The 18489-nt window shown below is 44.1% G+C and overlaps 1 protein-coding gene across 1 annotated transcript; it reads left to right on the forward strand.

Moving 5' to 3' along the window:
• The first annotated feature begins 6631 nt into the window (after nucleotides 1-6631).
• On the forward strand, nucleotides 6632-13753 carry LOC118516686. Its single transcript, XM_036062631.1, has 2 exons — nucleotides 6632-6899; nucleotides 12573-13753. Exons 1-2 carry the CDS (start codon nucleotides 6779-6781, stop codon nucleotides 13556-13558), a joined length of 1107 nt encoding a protein of 368 aa, XP_035918524.1. The 5' UTR covers nucleotides 6632-6778; the 3' UTR covers nucleotides 13559-13753.
• The last annotated feature ends 4736 nt before the right edge of the window (nucleotides 13754-18489 follow it).

Raw genomic sequence — 18489 nt, forward strand, 5'->3', positions numbered from 1 at the left:
TTGCAAACGTAATACCCTTGCAAACAAGAACTATTGTTGATCTTAAAAGGGCTATCACAGATCATATAAGGATATTTGGCAGACCTTAACTAATAAGTAGTGATCAAGAACCAGCCTTTGTATCTATAAATTTAGTTGGCTTTCTTCAAGATGTGGATATTGAAATCCATCACCATCATCCATCCATTGCTGCCGCTAGCAATTCCAATGGCTTAGTAGAAAGGTTTCACTCAACCTTAATAGAATTGTATAGAACATTAAACCGAAAATATAACAATTTGAAATTTTTCGAATTTTTAGAATGCTTCAATAAACTCCAATCCGATGTGAAAATAAAACTTGAAAAACGAAAAGAATTAATAGAAAACGGAAACAAGAACAGAGATGCCCCACCTAGTTTAACCCCTGGGGAGAAAGTATTTGTAAAAGTTTCTCAAAGAATAACAAAAGATAAAGAACCCTTTAAGATTTCTGAAGTAAAACAAAATAAGGAATTAGCATTTACGGATTCGTATGATTTAAAGGTGCATAAATCTAGGATTAAGAAATGAATGTTTTGTTAAGGAATACTATTTGTAAAAAAAGGCAAAGGAATCGTCATAACCAAGCGAGGACGCTTGAAACTGAAGGGGAAACGTTACGCACACACCGTTGTACGCACTGTGATTGTTCGTGTTAGATTAAGTAGTATTTAAAGAGAAATATAGCATGAGTCGGAGTTGACCACTCAAGCCGGATGGATGTTATCCACCGCTTATCATAACTGATAGTACCATAGAAACTGAAAGAGAAAACCACGCCACGATGGCGGAGAGGATGAAAATGGCAGCAAGAAGCAAAGCATGGTGGAAGAATATGGATCAGGATTTCTATTATGTCATTATTTTTTTCCAATTTGTCATTCCAGACAGATAATAATGAAAGAAACATTCTCAACAAAATGGCAAAAAAATTTAAGTCCATTTGAGCGAATACTCAGATTTTTGTGACTTCGAGAATAGCTCACAAGTGATACTTGTAGATAGTTTCACGAAATTCATACAAGTGTAGGCTCCCATAGTTTTAAGTATCTGTTCGAATTACGAAAATGTTTACAGGGTAGAAATGAATTATGATGAATTTTTAAATGAACTCTAATTAATGCATAAGAATAAAGGACAATTGCATTCACACTCGCAAAGAAACCAGACGTGTTACATACTATCGCTCTACAATCACGATATCACATCCAGTAAATTCTCTACAATTTGGTCCTTCGAACCGGATCTTGTGTTGTGACTTGTATCCTTGTGCAATAGTGAATTAGGGCACTACGTGTTACCAATTCTCGTTCAGTTTTGTGCAAGCCAGTTCCGGTTGTAATCATCGCCCCGCTATCAAGGGCACGAACATTGAGTATCCTACTCTACTGTAAAATTCACGATACCCATCTATCGGGAATTCCTTTCGAATCATCGTGTCTGTTTGTTTCAACATCCGTGTGTGTTTACTCTGCATCAAGAGATCGAAACATTCCCACCAATTCTCGTCCAGTTTTGTGCAAGCCAGTTCCGGTTGTAATCATCGCCCCGCTATCAAGGGCACGAACATTGAGTATCCTACTCTACTGTAAAATTCACGATACCCATCTATCGTCAATACCTTTCGAATCATCGCGTCTGTTTGTTTCAACATCCGTGTGTGTTCACTCTGCATCAAGAGATCGAAACATTCCCACGGAGTGTGCATGTATGTATATGCGTGTGAGTGTAATTTTCGTACATCGTTAGTGCTGTGCTCAGTGATAGAACAATATTGTAAACAATCATTATCACGGACCTTCCTGCCAGCCGATTACTAGTGTGTTTTGTGTCATCCGTGCTCGCGTGTGAAAGTGAACCGCGTTCCGTCAACGCAGACTTCCGTGAACAATCGTCCTTCTGATCCGCGTTATATTTCGATAATTGTGTTAGTGGAAGCGTCGCTTCATCCAAGCTTCGGTCGACAACCTCATCACCATCGCGCGAGTTATCGGAACAACGCAGAATCATAGATACAGTTATCAAAACTGTTCAACGGTATCAGTCCCAAACCAACACAGCATCGTCATCCGGTCGATCGAGCGTCCGTACCTGATTCTGCATCCCTACAACGGTATCAGCCCTAAACCAACACAGCATCGTCATCCGGTCGATCGAGCGTCCGAACTTGATTCTGCATCCCTACAACGGTCTAAGCCCTAAACCAACATAGCATCGTCATCCGGTTGATCGAGCGTCCGTACCTGATTCAGCATCCCTTCAACGGTATCAGCCCTAAACCAACGCAAGATCGTCATCCGGATGATCACCGTTATCTACGTCTGTTCGAATTACGAAAATGTTTATAGGGTAGAAATGAACCATGATGAATTTGTAAATGAACTCTAATTAATGCATAAGAATAAAGGACAATTGAATTCACACTCGCAAAGAAACAAGACGTGTTACATCTATCGCTCTACAATCACGATATCACATCCAGTAAATTCTCTACATTTTGGTCCTTCGAACCGGATCGTGTGTCGTGACTTGTATCCTTGTACAATAGTGAATTAGGGCACTACGTGTTACCAATTCTCATCCAGTTTTGTGCAAGCCAGTTCCGGTTGTACTAGGCTTACGGTGTAGTACAATCATCGCCCCGCTATCAAGGGCACGAACATTGAGTATCCTACTCTACTGTGAAATTCACGATACCCATCCATCGTGAATTCCTTTCGAATCCTCGCGTATGTTCGTTTCAACATCCGTGTGTGGTCACTCTGCATCAAGAGATCGAAACATTCCCACGGAGTGTGCATGTATGTATATGCGTGTGAGTGTAACTTTCGTACATCGTTAGTGCTGTGCTCAGTGATAGAACAATATTGTGAACAATCATTATCACGGACCTTCCTGCCAGCCGATTACTAGTGTGTTTTTGTGTCATCCGTGCTCGCGTGTGAAGGTGAACCGCGTTCCGTTAACGCAGACTTCCGTGAACAATCGTCCTTCTCATCCGCTTTATATTTCGATACTTGTGTTAGTGGAAGCGTCGCTTTATCCAAGCTTCGGTCGACAACCTCATCACCATCGCGCGCCAATTTCATAGCGTCATCTCACCACCATCTTGCAAAGGAAAGGTGTTGTTACTACTGCAACCGTGCTAAGTGAATCGCGTACTTGGACTTGCGTACAATTTTGCATACAACAAAGCTTTCAGTGCGTATCGAGTGCGAAATATTTCATATTTCACTATGGACAAAAAAATTAAAAATGTGCTGTTGAAGAAAAGGCAATCCGAAGCATATATTGCGCGATTAGAGGATTTTATGTCGAGGTACGATGAAAATCAAGTCGATGAGTTGTCCACATGCCTAGAACAGTTGGACTCACATCATAATAGTTTCATAAACGCGATCGGGAAACTAGAGGAACTAGATGACAAAGAAGATACTATTGAAGCGTGCATCAACGATAGGTGTGATATGGACGAACGTTATAGAAATTTGCGTGGTTTCTTCCTCAAACATAAACCAATGGAGAACCATACAGTGAACAATTCATTGCTGCTTTCGAGCACCGCAGCTCTAAACAGCTCAAGCACAGTGAACATTCGTCTTCCCAAAGTCGAACTACCGACTTTCGACGGTGATGATACAAAGTGGTTGACTTTCAGAGATCGATTTGTTGCTATGATCGATTCTTCGCCCGAAATCCCACCGATCATGAAGCTGCAGTACTTGCTCGGTACCTTGAAAGGTGATGCTGCTCGGCCGTTCGAGCACACATCGTTGACGGCTGACAACTATGCCGTAACGTGGAAGATGCTACTGAAACGATACGACAACAAACGCATGTTGTGTCGTGAGTACTACCGGAGACTACATTTCCTTCCATCGGTGGACGGAACCAACGTGGATGACCTGGCCTCACTCGTGGACGAATTCACGAGAAACGTGAATGGACTTCGGAAACTGGATCAACCCGTGGATTCTTGGGACGTGCCGCTGATAAACATCCTGTTCTTAAAACTGGACTCCGAATCACTATTGGCTTGGGAACGACACTCGTCAACGTCGCCTCAAGATAAGTATTCGGAACTAATCAGTTTTTTACAGGACAGAGTTCGCATTCTACGATCAACACTCAACCTGGAAAGGAGCAAGGAGCTGGTTGCGATCACGGTGGCCGGGGTGAAACACAAGTCGAGTGCCGTGGTCAAAGGAACTACATCATCCCCATCACATCGTCGTTCGCAATCCTATGCTGTGACCACAGGGCGTGAGAAGACAGTCGCAGTGAAACCAACATCGTGTTCATTGGGTTGCTCGGACCGACACCCACTGCGCACGTGCCCAGCATTCGATAGAAAGCCGGTGAAGGATCGTCGGGACATCGTGGCAAAGCTGCGGTTGTGTTTCAACTGCCTGTCAATGGATCATCAGGTTCCTGAGTGCAATTCAAAATATTCGTGTCGGTTTTGCAACGCGCGTCACCATACACTGCTGCATATTACATCACCAGCACCAACAACCACACCTTTCGGTCAACCGAATTTTCCGGCAAAAATCAGCATGTCAGCACAATCAGATGAGGTCCAGGAAGGCGACATGGTATTACTAGAAACCGCCATAATCACCATTGTAGACGACCATGGCCAGCAAATCAAAGCACGAGCGCTGCTAGACTCCGGATCTACTTCAAACTTCATCACGGAGTCATTGGCTAAACGTCTGCAAACGCCGCAGAAAAGGGTCAACATCATCATCACTGGCATTGGGCAAGCAGTACAGCAAGTTAAAAACTCTATCGTGGCTACTATTGAATCTCAAAATCAAGAATTCAGCACTAAAATGGAATTCTTTATTTTAAGGGCACCCACATCAGACATTCCTTCGGCTCCAATTGATGTTTCTTCATGGCAGATTCCTGACGTTACACTGGCTGATCCAAATTACCACACTCCAAGCCAGATCGATGTGGTAATTGGTGGGGAGTCCTTCTGGGAACTGCATACAGGCCGCAAACGAGCACTTGGTCCAGGCAAACCATGGCTTATGGAAACACCGTTTGGCTGGGTGGTTGCCGGAAATGCAACGCACAAGAAAACACCATCCAATAGGACTGCGTTATTGAGTGCCGCCATCGTATCAGAACCACTCGAAGCCATGATACAACGTTTTTGGACGCTAGAAACTGTTGATGACGGACCAGCATTCTCAGTACAGGAAAATTACTGTGAGGAATACTACACATCAACAGTAAATCGAGAACCTTCGGGCAGGTACGTGGTCAGACTCCCCCGAAATTTTACTAACGGTGCAACCCTGGGTGCTTCACGAGAAATTGCGGATAGGCGCTTGCTGAGCGTAGAACGTCGATTGAGATCCAATCCTGAAATGGCGAAAGCTTACAGTGCATTCATGGAAGCATACGAAAACCTCGGTCACATGAAGAAGCTTCCCGAGCCTGTAGATGATACAATCGCACATTGTTACATACCGCACCACGCTGTCGTCAAAGATTCCAGTACCACTACCAAGGTTAGGGTAGTGTTTGATGCATCATGCAAGACCTCGTCCGGCTACTCCCTCAATGACACATTACTAGTAGGCCCGATTGTCCAAGAAGATCTGTTTTCCATCATCCTGAGATTCCGTACACATGCCATAGCTATAGCCGCTGATATCGAAAAAATGTATCGTCAAATAATACATCACCCCGAAGATCGAAGTTTGCTACGCATACGATACAGAAAATCCACCACAGACCCAATCTCTACTTATGAACTGGCTACAGTAACGTATGGTACAGCATCAGCACCCTTTTTAGCCACCAAAACACTTCAACAAATTGCACGTGATCATCAGCAGAGCTTTCCTGATGCGGTCGATCCTGTTCTGCACGATTTCTATGTCGATGATCTTCTATCTGGAGCAAGCAATATCGCAGATGTGGTAAAAAAAGTAACTCAGATAACGGCAATGCTGAATTCAGCAGGAATGGTGCTTAGAAAATGGGTATCAAACTGTCCAGAGGCATTAGAAGGCATTCCTGCAGAAAATATAGCAATACAATCCGTTCACGAGCTAGAAGATCACTCCGTCTCAACATTAGGCTTGGTTTGGGAGCCAAGAAACGACGCATTTCGGTTTCAAGTAGATTTACCACCTCCACCAATGTCGTTAACCAAGCGCCAAGCATTATCATTCATCGCGAAGATCTTCGATCCACTCGGGCTACTGGGGCCCACCATAATCATTTCAAAAATGTTTATGCAACGTCTATGGACTCTGAAGAGGAACGGAACGGCGTTAGATTGGGATAGCACGCTGCCACCACAGCTTCAGGAGGAGTGGAATCAATACCATCAAGGAATATTCCGATTGCGAGAGGTCCGAGTACCTCGATTCGTCTCACTGGTGCAAGCACGTAGCGTTCAACTACACATGTTTGCAGACGCATCACAGTCAGCTTATGGAACATGCGGGTACATTCGTGCAGAAACGAAGGAGTATGTTTCAGTACAACTAATAACGGCAAAATCTAAAGTCGTATCGTTGACAAATACGCATTCAATAGCAAGATTGGAACTTTGTGCCGCAAGGTTAGCCACACAACTCTACAAGAAGATCATCAACGCAACGAGATTCAACATCAAGGTGTATTTCTGGACTGATTCCACCACGGTACTATACTGGTTGCAATCACTGCCGAGTCGCTGGAAACCGTTCGTGGCTAATCGTGTTGCACAGATTCAACGGGACACCGACGGTATGAGCTGGAAGCACGTCCCTGGAAGGGACAATCCTGCAGACGATATATCACGTGGTATAAAAGCTGAGGATCTGATCAATCGACACCGGTGGTGGAACGGGCCACATTGGTTGGCACAAAATGAAAGCAATTGGCTAACGTTTATTCCGTCTAACGATGAAGGTGAATTAGCAGATGAAGAGCGGAAGGCTGCTCAACCCATCACTTGCACCACTATCGCACGAGCCTTCTCTAACACACTCTTTGCTAGGTATTCAAGTTACCACAAACTTCGCCGTGTGGTGGCATACATATTCAAATACGTGCGGTGCCTGAGAACTAAGGCATATTCTTCACAACATCCAAAGAAGTGTCGTGCCGACAACAAACGAGATGTAGCTGATACAGATATCGTCGAAGCAACCATCACAACTGAAGATCTTCATCAAGCCGAAATCGCCCTATGTAAACTCGCCCAACAAGATACGTTCGACGACGAAATCCACGCCTTAACAACAGGAAGACAAGTATCCCGAGCATCAAGACTGAAGTGGCTGAGACCATATATGGACGAAACAGGAGTGCTTCGGGTTGGTGGCCGGCTGGGCAACATGACAGCATCACATACTGTTAAACATCCCATCGTGTTAACTGCCACCCATCCTATGGCAGTTCTCTTAGCAACAGCATATCACCTCCGGTTATTACATGCCGGACCGCAACTTTTGCTAGCAACGCTCCGACAACGATTTTGGGTGATAGGAGGAAGAAATCTAGTGAAATCAATCTACCATCGCTGTCTTCAATGCTTCAAGGCCAAACCAACATTAGTCCAACAAAGTGTTGCAGATCTACCGGAGTCAAGAGTGACCCCAACCAGAGCATTCTCCGTTTGCGGCGTTGACTACTGTGGGCCATTATTAATCAAATCAAATGTTCGGAATCGCGGTCCAAGCAAGGCGTATATTGCAATTTTCGTCTGTTTCTCAACCAGAGCTGTACATATTGAATTGGTGAGCGATTTGACAACAACCGCATTTCTATCAGCACTTCGTCGCTTCGTAGCACGCAGAGGAATGGTGAAGGAGCTGCACTCAGATAACGCTACAACGTTTAAAGGAGCAGCAAATGAACTACATCGTATCTACAAAATGCTGAAGCAGAATGAGGAAGATCGTAAATCCATCTTCAATTGGTGTGCGGAGAACGGCATGATATGGCGTTTCATACCACCGCGAGCTCCCCACTTCGGCGGGCTCTGGGAAGCAGCGGTCAAATCAGCGAAACATCATTTACTGCGAACCATAGGGACAACAAGTATAACCTACGAAAATATGCTTACATTGTTAACACAGATCGAATCCTGTTTAAACTCGCGACCCTTAGTTCCAATGTCAGAAGATCCGTGTGATCTTGAAGTGCTCACACCAGGCCATTTCCTCATCGGAGGTAACATGCAATCTTCCCGATATTGATCACACTAACATTGCGTCTAATCGTTTAAACGAGTATCAGTTAGTGCAACGCTATGTACGATCTATTTGGCAACGATGGCAAAGGGAATATACACAACAATTACAAGCACGATCGTCGTTCGGTAGCAGGTCAGTAGTTGAGCTTAAAGAAAATCAGTTAGTCCTTATACGAGAAGATAATGCTCATCCCACCGAGTGGCCAAAGGGGCGCATTGTTAAACTCCATCCCGGCAAGAACGACGTCATCCGTGTCGTCACTTTACGAACGGCACCTGACAAGTACATCGTGCGACCGACAGCACGACTAGCATTGTTACCTACTACCTCACCTGAATAATAATTCGAACACGTTTGTTTATTAATTACTCTAAAGAATTTCATTCTTGGTGGCCGGAATGTTCGAATTACGAAAATGTTTATAGGGTAGAAATGAACCATGATGAATTTGTAAATGAACTCTAATTAATGCATAAGAATAAAGGACAATTGAATTCACACTCGCAAAGAAACAAGACGTGTTACATCTATCGCTCTACAATCACGATATCACATCCAGTAAATTCTCTACAACGTCCTTTCTCTAAATCCTTCCTTTCATCACCCGATCCTTTTTGAACACGAAACTTATATTTAAATCGGAATAAAGCAAAAGGACGGCACTCTCAGCCTAACCGCCTTAGAAGAAGGAAGCTTTCGTTTCTCTTAACTTCTCTACAATCCGAAGTGATAGTTTCGCTACCTCGCGCCAATTTCCTAGCGTCATCTCACCACCATCGTGTAAAGTAAAGGTGTTGTTACTACTACAACCGTGCTAAGTGAATCGCGTACTTGGACTTGCGTACAATTTTGCATACAACAAAGCTTTCAGTGCGTATCGAGTGCGAAATATTTCATATTTCACTATGGACAAAAAAATAAAAAATGTGCTGTTGAAGAAAAGGCAATCCGAAGCATATATTGCGCGATTAGAGGATTTTATGTTGAGGTACGATGAAAATCAAGTCGATGGGTTGTCCACATGCCTAGAACAGTTGGACTCACATCATAGTAGTTTCATAAACGCGATCGGGAAACTAGAGGAACTAGATGACAAAGAAGATACTATTGAAGCGTGCATCAACGATAGGTGTGATATGGACGAACGTTATAGAAATTTGCGTGGTTTCTTCCTCAAACATAAACCAATGGAGAACCATACAGTGAACAATTCATTGCTGCTTTCGAGCACCGTAGCTCTAAACAGCTCAAGCACAGTGAACATTCGTCTTCCCAAAGTCGAACTACCGACTTTCGACGGTGATGATACAAAGTGGTTGACTTTCAGAGATCGATTTGTTGCTATGATCGATTCTTCGCCCGAAATCCCACCGATCATGAAGCTGCAGTACTTGCTCGGTACCTTGAAAGGTGATGCTGCTCGGCCGTTCGAGCACACATCGTTGACGGCTGACAACTATGCCGTAACGTGGAAGATGCTACTGAAACGATACGACAACAAACGCATGTTGTGTCGTGAGTACTACCGGAGACTACATTTCCTTCCATCGGTGGACGGAACCAACGTGGATGACCTGGCCTCACTCGTGGACGAATTCACGAGAAACGTGAATGGACTTCGGAAACTGGATCAACCCGTGGATTCTTGGGACGTGCCGCTGATAAACATCCTGTTCTTAAAACTGGACTCCGAATCACTATTGGCTTGGGAACGACACTCGTCAACGTCGCCTCAAGATAAGTATTCGGAACTAATCAGTTTTTTACAGGACAGAGTTCGCATTCTACGATCAACACTCAACCTGGAAAGGAGCAAGGAGCTGGTTGCGATCACGGTGGCCGGGGTGAAACACAAGTCGAGTGCCGTGGTCAAAGGAACTACATCATCCCCATCACATCGTCGTTCGCAATCCTATGCTGTGACCACAGGGCGTGAGAAGACAGTCGCAGTGAAACCAACATCGTGTTCATTGGGTTGCTCGGACCGACACCCACTGCGCACGTGCCCAGCATTCGATAGAAAGCCGGTGAAGGATCGTCGGGACATCGTGGCAAAGCTGCGGTTGTGTTTCAACTGCCTGTCAATGGATCATCAGGTTCCTGAGTGCAATTCAAAATATTCGTGTCGGTTTTGCAACGCGCGTCACCATACACTGCTGCATATTACATCACCAGCACCAACAACCACACCTTTCGGTCAACCGAATTTTCCGGCAAAAATCAGCATGTCAGCACAATCAGATGAGGTCCAGGAAGGCGACATGGTATTACTAGAAACCGCCATAATCACCATTGTAGACGACCATGGCCAGCAAATCAAAGCACGAGCGCTGCTAGACTCCGGATCTACTTCAAACTTCATCACGGAGTCATTGGCTAAACGTCTGCAAACGCCGCAGAAAAGGGTCAACATCATCATCACTGGCATTGGGCAAGCAGTACAGCAAGTTAAAAACTCTATCGTGGCTACTATTGAATCTCAAAATCAAGAATTCAGCACTAAAATGGAATTCTTTATTTTAAGGGCACCCACATCAGACATTCCTTCGGCTCCAATTGATGTTTCTTCATGGCAGATTCCTGACGTTACACTGGCTGATCCAAATTACCACACTCCAAGCCAGATCGATGTGGTAATTGGTGGGGAGTCCTTCTGGGAACTGCATACAGGCCGCAAACGAGCACTTGGTCCAGGCAAACCATGGCTTATGGAAACACCGTTTGGCTGGGTGGTTGCCGGAAATGCAACGCACAAGAAAACACCATCCAATAGGACTGCGTTATTGAGTGCCGCCATCGTATCAGAACCACTCGAAGCCATGATACAACGTTTTTGGACGCTAGAAACTGTTGATGACGGACCAGCATTCTCAGTACAGGAAAATTACTGTGAGGAATACTACACATCAACAGTAAATCGAGAACCTTCGGGCAGGTACGTGGTCAGACTCCCCCGAAATTTTACTAACGGTGCAACCCTGGGTGCTTCACGAGAAATTGCGGATAGGCGCTTGCTGAGCGTAGAACGTCGATTGAGATCCAATCCTGAAATGGCGAAAGCTTACAGTGCATTCATGGAAGCATACGAAAACCTCGGTCACATGAAGAAGCTTCCCGAGCCTGTAGATGATACAATCGCACATTGTTACATACCGCACCACGCTGTCGTCAAAGATTCCAGTACCACTACCAAGGTTAGGGTAGTGTTTGATGCATCATGCAAGACCTCGTCCGGCTACTCCCTCAATGACACATTACTAGTAGGCCCGATTGTCCAAGAAGATCTGTTTTCCATCATCCTGAGATTCCGTACACATGCCATAGCTATAGCCGCTGATATCGAAAAAATGTATCGTCAAATAATACATCACCCCGAAGATCGAAGTTTGCTACGCATACGATACAGAAAATCCACCACAGACCCAATCTCTACTTATGAACTGGCTACAGTAACGTATGGTACAGCATCAGCACCCTTTTTAGCCACCAAAACACTTCAACAAATTGCACGTGATCATCAGCAGAGCTTTCCTGATGCGGTCGATCCTGTTCTGCACGATTTCTATGTCGATGATCTTCTATCTGGAGCAAGCAATATCGCAGATGTGGTAAAAAAAGTAACTCAGATAACGGCAATGCTGAATTCAGCAGGAATGGTGCTTAGAAAATGGGTATCAAACTGTCCAGAGGCATTAGAAGGCATTCCTGCAGAAAATATAGCAATACAATCCGTTCACGAGCTAGAAGATCACTCCGTCTCAACATTAGGCTTGGTTTGGGAGCCAAGAAACGACGCATTTCGGTTTCAAGTAGATTTACCACCTCCACCAATGTCGTTAACCAAGCGCCAAGCATTATCATTCATCGCGAAGATCTTCGATCCACTCGGGCTACTGGGGCCCACCATAATCATCTCAAAAATGTTTATGCAACGTCTATGGACCCTGAAGAGGAACGGAACGGCGTTAGATTGGGATAGCCGTTCGTGGCTAATCGTGTTGCACAGATTCAACGGGACACCGACGATATGAGCTGGAAGCACGTCCCTGGAAGGTGGTGTAAAGGTTGAGGATATGATCAATCGACACCGGTGGTGGAACGGGCCACATTGGTTGGCACAAAATGAAAGCAATTCTTCTTCTTCTTTGGCACTACAACCTCGAGAGGTCTCGGCCTGCCTTTTCTGGCTTTCTGTGACTTAGTTTTACCCGTAAAAGTAGTCAGCCCTGCGTACGGGGAGGCGGTCTGGATGGGATTTGAACCCCGGCCCTGCCGTGTGAAGACCGGCGCCGCTATCGCCTCGGCCACCGGACCCAAAAAAAAAATTTAAATGAAAATTGAAATGAAAGCAATTGGCTAACGTTTATTCCGTCTAACGATGAAGGTGAATTAGCAGATGAAGAGCGGAAGGCTGCTCAACCCATCACTTGCACCACTATCGCACGAGCCTTCTCTAACACACTCTTTGCTAGGTATTCAAGTTACCACAAACTTCGCCGTGTGGTGGCATACATATTCAAATACGTGCGGTGCCTGAGAACTAAGGCATATTCTTCACAACATCCAAAGAAGTGTCGTGCCGACAACAAACGAGATGTAGCTGATACAGATATCGTCGAAGCAACCATCACAACTGAAGATCTTCATCAAGCCGAAATCGCCCTATGTAAACTCGCCCAACAAGATACGTTCGACGACGAAATCCACGCCTTAACAACAGGAAGACAAGTATCCCGAGCATCAAGACTGAAGTGGCTGAGACCATATATGGACGAAACAGGAGTGCTTCGGGTTGGTGGCCGGCTGGGCAACATGACAGCATCACATACTGTTAAACATCCCATCGTGTTAACTGCCACCCATCCTATGGCAGTTCTCTTAGCAACAGCATATCACCTCCGGTTATTACATGCCGGACCGCAACTTTTGCTAGCAACGCTCCGACAACGATTTTGGGTGATAGGAGGAAGAAATCTAGTGAAATCAATCTACCATCGCTGTCTTCAATGCTTCAAGGCCAAACCAACATTAGTCCAACAAAGTGTTGCAGATCTACCGGAGTCAAGAGTGACCCCAACCAGAGCATTCTCCGTTTGCGGCGTCGGCGGGCTTTGGGAAGCAGCGGTCAAGTCAGCGAAACATCATTTACTGCGAACCATAGGGACTACAAGTATAACCTACGAAAATATGCTTACATTGTTAACACAGATCGAATCCTGTTTAAACTCGCGACCCTTAGTTCCAATGTCAGAAGATCCGTGTGATCTTGAAGTGCTCACACCAGGCCATTTCCTCATCGGAGGTAACATGCAATCTTCCCGATATTGATCACACTAACATTGCGTCTAATCGTTTAAACGAGTATCAGTTAGTGCAACGCTATGTACGATCTATTTGGCAACGATGGCAAAGGGAATATACACAACAATTACAAGCACGATCGTCGTTCGGTAGCAGGTCAGTAGTTGAGCTTAAAGAAAATCAGTTAGTCCTTATACGAGAAGATAATGCTCATCCCACCGAGTGGCCAAAGGGGCGCATTGTTAAACTCCATCCCGGCAAGAACGACGTCATCCGTGTCGTCACTTTACGAACGGCACCTGACAAGTACATCGTGCGACCGACAGCACGACTAGCATTGTTACCTACTACCTCACCTGAATAATAATTCGAACACGTTTGTTTATTAATTACTCTAAAGAATTTCATTCTTGGTGGCCGGAATGTTCGAATTACGAAAATGTTTATAGGGTAGAAATGAACCATGATGAATTTGTAAATGAACTCTAATTAATGCATAAGAATAAAGGACAATTGAATTCACACTCGCAAAGAAACAAGACGTGTTACATCTATCGCTCTACAATCACGATATCACATCCAGTAAATTCTCTACAATTTGGTCCTTCGAACCGGATCTTGTGTTGTGACTTGTATCCTTGTGCAATAGTGAATTAGGGCACTACGTGTTACCAATTCTCGTTCAGTTTTGTGCAAGCCAGTTCCGGTTGTAATCATCGCCCCGCTATCAAGGGCACGAACATTGAGTATCCTACTCTACTGTAAAATTCACGATACCCATCTATCGGGAATTCCTTTCGAATCATCGTGTCTGTTTGTTTCAACATCCGTGTGTGTTTACTCTGCATCAAGAGATCGAAACATTCCCACCAATTCTCGTCCAGTTTTGTGCAAGCCAGTTCCGGTTGTAATCATCGCCCCGCTATCAAGGGCACGAACATTGAGTATCCTACTCTACTGTAAAATTCACGATACCCATCTATCGTCAATACCTTTCGAATCATCGCGTCTGTTTGTTTCAACATCCGTGTGTGTTCACTCTGCATCAAGAGATCGAAACATTCCCACGGAGTGTGCATGTATGTATATGCGTGTGAGTGTAATTTTCGTACATCGTTAGTGCTGTGCTCAGTGATAGAACAATATTGTAAACAATCATTATCACGGACCTTCCTGCCAGCCGATTACTAGTGTGTTTTGTGTCATCCGTGCTCGCGTGTGAAAGTGAACCGCGTTCCGTCAACGCAGACTTCCGTGAACAATCGTCCTTCTCATCCGCGTTATATTTCGATAATTGTGTTAGTGGAAGCGTCGCTTCATCCAAGCTTCGGTCGACAACCTCATCACCATCGCGCGAGTTATCGGAACAACGCAGAATCATAGATACAGTTATCAAAACTGTTCAACGGTATCAGTCCCAAACCAACACAGCATCGTCATCCGGTCGATCGAGCGTCCGTACCTGATTCTGCATCCCTACAACGGTATCAGCCCTAAACCAACACAGCATCGTCATCCGGTCGATCGAGCGTCCGAACTTGATTCTGCATCCCTACAACGGTCTAAGCCCTAAACCAACATAGCATCGTCATCCGGTTGATCGAGCGTCCGTACCTGATTCAGCATCCCTTCAACGGTATCAGCCCTAAACCAACGCAAGATCGTCATCCGGATGATCACCGTTATCTACGTCTGTTCGAATTACGAAAATGTTTATAGGGTAGAAATGAATGATGATGAATTTGTAAATGAACTCTAATTAATGGATAAGAATAAAGGACAACTGAATTCACACTCGCTAAGAAACCAGACGTGTTACATACTATCGCTCTACAATCACGATATCACATCCAGTAAATTCTCTACAGTACCTGTTTGTATATATCTGCATATATCTTGATTACGAAATGTCAAGTGGAAATACATACAAAACGTCCCCGCGGCTGGGCATTCAGAAACCGCCTGCCGACCGGACAAGATCGTTGTTTGTGTAGGACTTCTGCGTTCGGTCCCTCTCCTAGTACTTCCGAAACAAAGTAAAGTTAAATTAAACGTTGTTTACAGAAGTTCAAATCATTGCAAGTGTCAGGGCAGAACGTGTTATCCAAGAGCAAGATAAATTTTTCACATGTTTGGGAATGCCAGGGGAAATAGTGTTAGACAATGGGCAATGCCTCTATTCAACTCAGGGAAGTGAAAATCATTTTAACATTCATAAGGTATCAAAGTCAGCAAATCACCATCTTATCACCCACAATCTAATGGCTAAGCTGACAGAGCAGTGAGAACGGTGAAAGATTCAATTATTAGGTACGTGATTTAAATTTAAATCAGTTTTTGATATCATTTTTTTCTGCGAAATTTAGTTTCAAATGTTAGCAAGTCGTTTCAATAATTTGATCAATCGATACATCGATTTCAAGCATCGTTTTGGTACTCTCATGACACTATGACCAAAACATTTTGTACAATAGAATAGACCTATTTAGCACACTTTAAAATCGACCAAATTTTTCTTTTATAGTCCTGGACATTCGCTCTTTCGTATTTTCAACCTTCACATCGTCTAGCTTTGTTATAAAAAAGTTGAATGGATTTGAGACTAAATTTTTGTTAACTCCATTGAAGTTTTTTTTGCTCATTTTTTTGTGAATTTTTGACAAAAAAAATACAATGAACATCAAAACTAAAGTTGTTGAGGCTGATTTTGCAAAAGTTTTGTTAGATAATAATAAGAATAATAATAATAATAATAATAATTCAAGCAATTAAAATAAGACATTGTAAAAATATCGCAAGCAGTCGTGTGAAAATCGGGTATAGAAGTGGTCTTATTCTATTCTCCATCACTTCATACACTAAAAGGCTTAGCCCTAGCATTACATTTAGAGCATTGCTGCGACATTGCGATGAGTTTGTCCATTCTCTCATTCATCACACCCATCTGGACCCCCAGGCCTGTTATACGCTTCCGCAACATCTCCTTTGCCATCGCTGACTGTATTTGTTCGTTACTATTACCGTCCAGCTCGTCGCATCCATCTAAAATTCATAAAAAAAAGTTAGATACATTGCATTTGGAAAAAATGTGCAATTTACTAATAATCATTACCTTTAACCAGCAAAAAAGGAACCAAACGGAAAATGGGGTTCACATTGCGTGTTTTGCTTGAACGATAAAACTTTTGCTTTGAATTTGATGTGTGAAAAACAGCAGCAAGGCGAAAACATAAAACGATCACCGCAATACTTACATACAGCGACCCATCCGGCCTCCCAATTGGCGTAAAAATGCCGATATCCGTCGTAATCCTGAAATGCGGCGGTTGAAGCACTGACCGCAATATGATGAGTTTTAACACCTTCCTAGCACATTAGTCACCTTCACGCTTACTACCAAACACCCTCAGCAAATTCGAGCAGTTTCGAGCAGTTATTCTAGCCCTACCTAGTCACAAACAACAACACACGCACTTACCGATAATTTGTGTCACTCCAGCAGTGCCTGAAGAATCGAGCACTAATCGCACACTTCATTTTACTCTTAGAGCCACTCTGAACCAGTAAAAACACACACTCCAAAGTATATATCATGCACTTTTGGGCACCTGTCTAGATGTTCGAGCAGTTTAGAGGAGTATTTTTAAGCTACCGAACAATTCCAATAACAAAGCAGCACTCGCAAACGCTTTGATTAATTCAAACAGCACTCGAAAAAAATCGAGCACTTTTCGCGAACTCAAATCCACTCATAAAGACGCTGTGACGAATAATCTTACACCAAAGTATACCTGGCACTTTTGGCTCCAGCATCCATATTCGAGCAGTTGTCGAGCACCTGCAACATTTCCCAGCAAACTCTCCCAGCCACCAACAGATATTCCGAACACACTTCCGATTTTACCAGAAAAGCTGCTTGCAATTTGAGCAGTTTTATTTTTTGTCGCTTGGGTACTGGCGATTTTTGTCCGTTGGGAATCCGTTTTTGCTTGTGTCAAAATTCGGAAGCCGGAAAGCCGACAGCCTACAAATTTCCGTAAATTTCCGCATTTCCACCTTTTTTCCGACGGAAACGGATTGCACACTCGGTTCACATCACTACAATTCAAACCGCACTCAATTCGATCCATAAATGAGCAATTTATTTACACTTTTGCATTAAACGCGGTACATCCGCCACGTGGTGGTGCTGTCACACTACTGTCACACTTCTGCCACCTCCGTTTGTTCACTTATTTAGCCTACTTAAGACGTTTTTCACTGCGGTTTTTTGGGTTCGATCAATTGATTGCACACTACCACACCGGAAAGGATCGCTTCCGGACCTATCCGTGCGAAATTGGCCGCAAAAACACGCACCCGACCCTGCATCACCCCCACCATCACACCATTGATGCACTTTTTGGACCACGTAGCTTTCACACTAATTGGCCGATTTTTACCCCGTTGTCGGCTTGCATAACATTTCGGCCACCTTATCGACCGTTTTCACTCACTTCTAAACCCGAGAAATTGGGGATTTCCTGAGAAATTGTGTGCCAACCAGCTTTGACCGCTGTTGTTGTTGTTATTTGTGAGGCCTACACGCGCTACATTCCGTCCTAAAAGCAGCGGAAATCCACCGTTTCTTCACTGAAACCACTTTATTGGCCATTAATCACTGAACTGAAACACAAATCGTGCTCCGATCGGTTCACTTTCACCGGGAAAACTATGTCCATCTGAGTCTGCTTGCCGCACCATGTGCTGGAACCATGGGCCACTTTGAAACACATTTTTTCACCGATTTTGGAGCCGTTTTCTCTTTTGTACAGTAAAACTTGCCATTTTACCTCCATTGTGCACAATATCTGGTGGATCAAGCACAATTTTGCGCTCTTTTATAACCAAATAAAAACGGAGCGCACTTTGCACAGAGTGCCACGCGCACCGGATGACAGCTCGACATTGCTACAGTG

Source organism: Anopheles stephensi, unplaced genomic scaffold (assembly GCF_013141755.1).
Source record: "Anopheles stephensi strain Indian unplaced genomic scaffold, UCI_ANSTEP_V1.0 ucontig372, whole genome shotgun sequence".
Taxonomy (NCBI): Eukaryota; Metazoa; Arthropoda; class Insecta; order Diptera; family Culicidae; genus Anopheles; species Anopheles stephensi.

Coding starts and splice junctions, on each gene's coding strand:
- LOC118516686 (XM_036062631.1), top strand. CDS start 6,779: ATGAGCTGGAAGCACGTCCCTGGAAGGGACAATCCTGCAGACGATATA. Junction 6,900..12,572: donor GCCACATTGGTTGGCACAAA/ATGAAAGCAATT, acceptor ATGAAAATTGAA/ATGAAAGCAATTGGCTAACG.